A 6059-nucleotide genomic window follows, 5' to 3' on the forward strand; every position below is an offset into this window, starting at 1 on the left:
ACGAAAAAACAAAATAATTAAATTTAACCATAGTTTTTCCAGCGTTTACCCCGAACGAAAACAGTGTACCTCCTTTACCATCGTCATTCTGCCTGAATAAAAAGGGGGGAAAATGATGTGGTCTTACTAAACATTTTCTGTTTCTCTCTCACATTTTCGTGTTATATAGGCTACAGCTTGTTAAAACCGTCTTAATTAGTTTCAGGTCGTTTTAAAAAGCTATTTAACAAAAACGAAGTTAGATTTTGTTATGAAATGATACGATAGGCCAGGGCTTCCCAAACTTTTTTCATCGCGACCCCTATTAATCTCTTTAAATTTTCCGCGACCCTTCACGGATAATATGATAAACAATGAAAAAATACGTTTGTTGTATTTATTGAAACGACTAATTCGAGCGAAAACTAAAAACAACCTACGGGAACTCGGGAGTCTACTACTTTACACGTCCAAACACCGATACCTTTTACGTGCTTTAGCCTTTTTAGTTTCTGTCAAGTTGTTTTGCAAATAGGCACTTGTCACCTTGGACCAAGTTTAGGTCGTTGCAGTGCTTTGCAAACGGACATTAAACACAGCTTAGAAATCGTAAATTTATTACGTATTTTATCAGAGAAAGTTATTGCGCCACACAATGACACAATACTTAAACGTTAGTCTGTAACACTATGTGTCATCTTTATGTTGCAATTAAAATGCCTGTGTATTTCAAAACAATTGCAATTGTTGCGTTTCAACCGACGTTTGTTCGATCAATGGCGTCTCTACAAGCTCGTTTGCGCTTAGCTGGAAACGTTTTGAAACCGACGTAACTTGAACAAAAACAACATTGTGACGTTATACAAAGGTCAAGGCCGGGGGTGTGCGGCACTCCCGTACTCTACCCCAGTGTATGGAGTACTTCCTGCAAAATTGGTACAGCTTTCTGCGACCCCTCAAGTTTGTTAAGCGACCCCTTCCGGGGTCGCGACCCCCAGTTTGGGAAGCCCTGCGATAGGCTATATATTTCACAACATGGAAACAAATTTTTAATGAATTTATGAAAAGTACAGGAAAAAGAAGAACGTAAAAACTGCATGAACTTATTTTGTGGATTTACCTTAACTTACGGCGCTATATTGGCAACTAGGGATGGCATTTTCGCGCTTGGCCACCCTTTCAGATCTCGACATAATGACGTTGTCCATGCGTGACAGTCGTGACTTTTGTAGCTCGGGTCTGCCGACAATATGGCGCGACCATAAAGAGATGAAAAAAAGGAAAAATATCAATTCTTTTTTTCGCTTGGAGCTGAGGTTTGTCCAAATATTCCTGCCCTCGGCCCTAAAGAACTATATCGTTGCTCGCTCAGCTTATGTCAACACAGCCACAGCTATATCTTTTAAGAGAATATTTCCTTATAAAAGTCCAGCTTAGCCTATAGAAGTCTAAACAATAGTAAATAGCTTCAGCAGTTTTAAGTGCAACACAATGTGGACATTTGGAATTTTATCATCATTTTTCTGCACGTTCATTGCCATTGCAGGTTTGTGGATAAGACAGAATTAATTTTTGTTTGTTGTGTGTTTATTATTACGGTCTGTGCAACGTGCCATGCTCCTTATCAGTTTGCCGCAGCCTTTCTGCGATGATGCAGATCTGTAATATAGATTTTTTGCAATACTTTGGTTTTTGTTTCAAGCATTTTTTGCCCGAATGTGCATCATGATTTAAATTTTTGGGGGGTATATAGTTTTGTAAAGCCATCTCGCCGTAGATTACTGTTTTGGAAAAAAGGCTTTTCATTTCAATCAAAAGTGTTTGAGTTTGTTGAGTCTATTTCGCTCGGTAAAATAATCGTAGCAACACAATTCCACTAAAATATTCACCTTACCGGGGATGACTGCGCAACGTTGAGACGTTATAAATAGTGACGAAGTAAAGGGCACAGTTAGTGGATAGATGGTAGACGCGCTGCAGCTGCACCGTTAAGTGCATATCAAAACGAAGTCCAAATTTAAACCGCAAGTTTTTTTGTCTTTTGGGTTCCGTATTTTTTTTTGTGACAATAGAAAAATGTTATTTAGCCAATTTTGTATTGGTTAAGCGTTTCAAATCAAGCAAATTGAACGTTTGTTTCTCGATTATAGCGTCTAAGCACTTTTAACAGAAAGTTTTTACGTACTTAAAACCCTAATACGTTGACGATCAAATGGAATGTGTAGGTTAAAGCAAAAAAAGTTCATTTTCATTTGACGCTTGTATATTTGTTACCTGTAACCGCAAACCAAAACACCAATTAACTTAGTGACCAAAAAAACACAACACATCAGCTTACAAAAGCGAAGCAGTAATATATAGCACTGCAGTCTTTGAGAATGTCTTACCTAAGTTATTATTACGCTCCACATCACATGTAGTTTACATTCAATGCTCAGCTTAGCGTTTTATGCCGTTGCGCCCCATACCGTAAAATTGTGGTTTGTTATCGCACGTAACAAGAACAGCAAAGTGCCTAAACTATTGCCCCTCTGCTGGTAAACGCAATACAGACCTAAAGTCGCCCGAAAAACACAATGATAACCTTTATAACACCTCACAAATAACAAATAGTTGTGCGAATTTTTGCGCAATGTACGTGCGATGTCGTTCGAGGCCACAGGATGCATAATTCCCTGCCAAGTTTTCTATGAATTCGCTCGGACTTCCTTAGCCAAGGCCATTACAATTAGTTACTTTAAATAATTAGGTTCATGCTGGTTTGAACAAACTGGGTGACATAGCGTTTTTTTGTGGCAAAGTTCAACGCTATTATTTACCATTCTTTGTACTTAAAAGACAGTATGTAATAGACAAATTTAATTCCATTTAAATACGATACTGATAATGTATTTTACATGGGTGAAATATGTGTCGGTTTGTACAACGGTTGACTTATTAAAACTACAGTCTTTGTTTACATACAAATGTTGTCTCCATTGCTAATACTATATTGAGTCTCTGCTGACTTGTATTAATATCATATACTGCACACAGTTTAAATAAAGTTGTTGTAAGGAATACAATGACCCAAATAAACATTAAAACGGCATCAATCCCACAATATTGATATTGTTGCAGAAATGTTTTACATTTAAGTGCAGTAAACCTTGGTCTATTTGACCCTTTTTTTAAGGCTTACGTTGTCACTTCAAATCGCCTTATTTGGAATCCGTACCGCCCTAAAAATAATAAAATTACAAAAATGTAATGATTTTTTACAAGGCATTGCCCAAATGGGCTACCAATAAATGCACAATTGACTGCAACGTATTTGCGCGGTTTTAAAGGCGTCAGTTAACCGAATGTTTAGGCCAGTGCTCTTCAACCTTTTTTGGCTTGGTGAACCCTTAAAGTTGTTGTGACAAACCTATGCACCCTGTTTACTTAAAATCGAAACTTTTGACGAAAACATTTTTGATCAAAAACTTTTGCCGTTAGTTAATGAATCTGCATGGTGCGCAAAGCGTCTTTTGAAGTAGATATTCCTAGACTGCACTGAAAGTGTTAGACATCAACATTTTAAAAAAATACAAGGTTCATTTGTATATCAATTGAAACCTACACCCTAATATCCTAAAGGTCAAATATTAATGGTTCATTAAAAGTTTGTGATGTACCCTTGTATACCCTTCCGTACTGGTGCACCCCATGCATATTTTGGTGCACCCTAGGGTACACCGTGCACACCGGTTGAAGAGCACTGGTTTAGGCTACATAATCTTGTTAAGGGTGGAAAACAATGTGCACGGACTAAACAGCAGACAGGAGGCAGGTGTCATAAAACACCGCATAACTGCACTGTGTTTAATGTACAAATTTGCCGTTGTGACTTAAAAACGAGTTGAAAAAGTAGAAAGAACTATTTTTATATCCGGATTTACCTAATTGAGAAGTAGAATATCCGGATAAACCTAATCCGGTTTAATTTAGGTTTACTGTGTGTGACTTTTTACATCCATTGGGGCCACGACTCTTCGGACGATATGTGAACACACGCGTGCTCAAAGCAAAACGAGAATTGCTTTTCCAACAGTTTTAATCATAAATAAATATTCGACGTTTCGATGTCCCACACATGACGCCCAATGCACTTGAGCAGCAGACAATTTAACGCAGTGGCTGTTGGTGGTTGTATGGTTTTTTAATGCATGATATTTTTGGATCGAATGCTGATCATTTTTTGCATCTACGGTATAGCTGCAGCGAGTTCAACCATTATTCACCAATTGTGCTATTCATTATTTTGCGCTTCCTAGCGTTTCAACGTTGCGCTGCTATTTCCGGCATGGTAATTGTTTTAGTGCAATTGTGTTGCTATGTTGTCTTTCACCAAGCGAAATAAACTCAACTTAACAACCGTTGATTCAGATGCCCAGCCAGCAATACAGTTCAGGGTGGTTGACATCAAGGAGCACATCGGATTTCTAGTCAACGAACACAACCGGTTCCGTGGTGACGTGACGCCGCCAGCTGCTGATATGCGCATGGTTGGTTGGGATCCAGAACTAGCCGAGATTGCGGAAAAGCATGCGAGGTAAGGTTGCCCTAACACTGGTCATGAGACTGATAGCTGTAAGTGCGCCAAGTGACTGTGCGATTTTGTGACATGGCTGTTATAACGTTGATTGACATGTGTCGCGTGTTGTTGTGCGAGCTAATTATTATCTAGTTAATTACCTTAAGGAGTAAGGGTCTTTCGAAACTCGAGTGGGTTACGTTTATTTCGATTGATGAAATAACCAATGTATATGACTATCAAGCAATTGTGGCCTTAACTTCAGGTCGAGTTTTCTCCGGGACTTTTAGGATCGGTCTTAAATTTGAAAAAAACACGCTTTATTTGGGCCTGACACACTTGGTCACTTGTTGGTTGTAATTTCGCGATGGAAAATTGAACTTTTGTATCATATCTTGATAAATCTAACCTTCGGGCCTAATTTGCTTTATTTAGTTTTAAATTCGGTTTCAGGTCCCAATTTCAGACACGTAAACAAAGTCAAACTATATTTGCAAGTCAAGTCAAATTTTATTTACATAGGCATTTCATCATCACAGTTCCATTGTTTAAAAGTTACATAGACAGCAAGGACACCAAAAATGGGTAGTCAAGTGTCTTGAACTGTTTGAACGGGCCTAAAGCCCGAACCTGACCCGAACCGACCCAAACCCGAAAGCACAAGCGGCCCGAACCCGAATCGTTTTTGAGAGACCCGTTTAGGCCCGAAAGTTTCGACAGTCCTGTACATTGAAGCCTCAGTAAATAACAAGACAACAAAAACAATGGACAATTGGTCTTGAAGAACGCGTTTAAGGGCTGTTTGTCATTAGGTCAGGTCCAGCACTTAATATAGTTAAATTTATTCAAAAATACTGACACAGAGTGTAAAGTCAGACCCGAATCAAACCCGTTAGTTTAAAGAAACCAAAGCCCGAACCCGGCCCGACGTACAACTGTGGTTTGATTGTCTTGCTTATTTTAAGTTAGTCGTTTTTTAATTTTGTTTCAGTGTTTGCGAGTTCAAACACAATCTTACTTTTTCGACGGACACTTTTGAACATTTGGGTGAGAATATTTTCGTCGGCAACAGAGGTGTAGTGGAGACCATTAATGAAGCTGTACGACATTGGTATGAAGATGAGGTAAATCCAGTCAGTTTGCTTGATGTTTTTGATTCTGGTGGGCAGAAACAAAACTATACCTCACTACAGCCCCACATTTAGCAAAATCCCGTTAGGTGGCTCAAACAGCGCAAACACCGTTAAAAACGATATATTCTAAGATTTTGTCCGTATTTTAAAGAACAATATCTTAGTAAAATTTATGGTCTTATTTTCTAAGAAATGTCCTTGTTTTTGACTTTAGTCCTTATTTGTCTTATTTTCAAGAATTACAAGTCAAATTCCTACTAAAAGTGAAAGTAGACCTAGAAGTATTTTTTTCAAACAAGGAGGTGCTGGAACAGATTGTTTCTGGCCAAAAATATTGCATGTGATATGCCACTTATCAAAATTTAGCTAAAAGTGGATCTGTCGTGAGG

The 6059-nt window shown here is 38.4% G+C and overlaps 1 protein-coding gene across 1 annotated transcript; it reads left to right on the plus strand.

Moving 5' to 3' along the window:
• Positions 1-4337: 4337 nt before the first annotated feature.
• Positions 4338-5931, plus strand: LOC145223727 (glioma pathogenesis-related protein 1-like). The gene is made up of 3 exons (XM_080090117.1): positions 4338-4555; positions 5529-5661; positions 5908-5931. The coding sequence occupies exons 1-3, from the start codon at positions 4338-4340 to the stop codon at positions 5929-5931; spliced, it is 375 nt and encodes a 124-aa protein (XP_079946243.1).
• Positions 5932-6059: the final 128 nt, after the last annotated feature.

The sequence above is a fragment of the Phallusia mammillata genome, chromosome 4 (genome assembly GCF_965637545.1).
Source record: "Phallusia mammillata chromosome 4, kaPhaMamm4.hap1.1, whole genome shotgun sequence".
NCBI classification, from domain to species: Eukaryota; Metazoa; Chordata; class Ascidiacea; order Phlebobranchia; family Ascidiidae; genus Phallusia; species Phallusia mammillata.

Bases quoted from the DNA above. Each gene is read 5' to 3' on its own strand.
- LOC145223727 (XM_080090117.1), top strand. From the start codon at position 4,338: ATGTTGTCTTTCACCAAGCGAAATAAACTCAACTTAACAACCGTTGAT. The intron at 4,556-5,528 runs GTAAGGTTGCCC...ATTTTGTTTCAG, and splicing joins ATTGCGGAAAAGCATGCGAG to TGTTTGCGAGTTCAAACACA. The intron at 5,662-5,907 runs GTAAATCCAGTC...CTTATTTTCAAG, and splicing joins GACATTGGTATGAAGATGAG to AATTACAAGTCAAATTCCTA.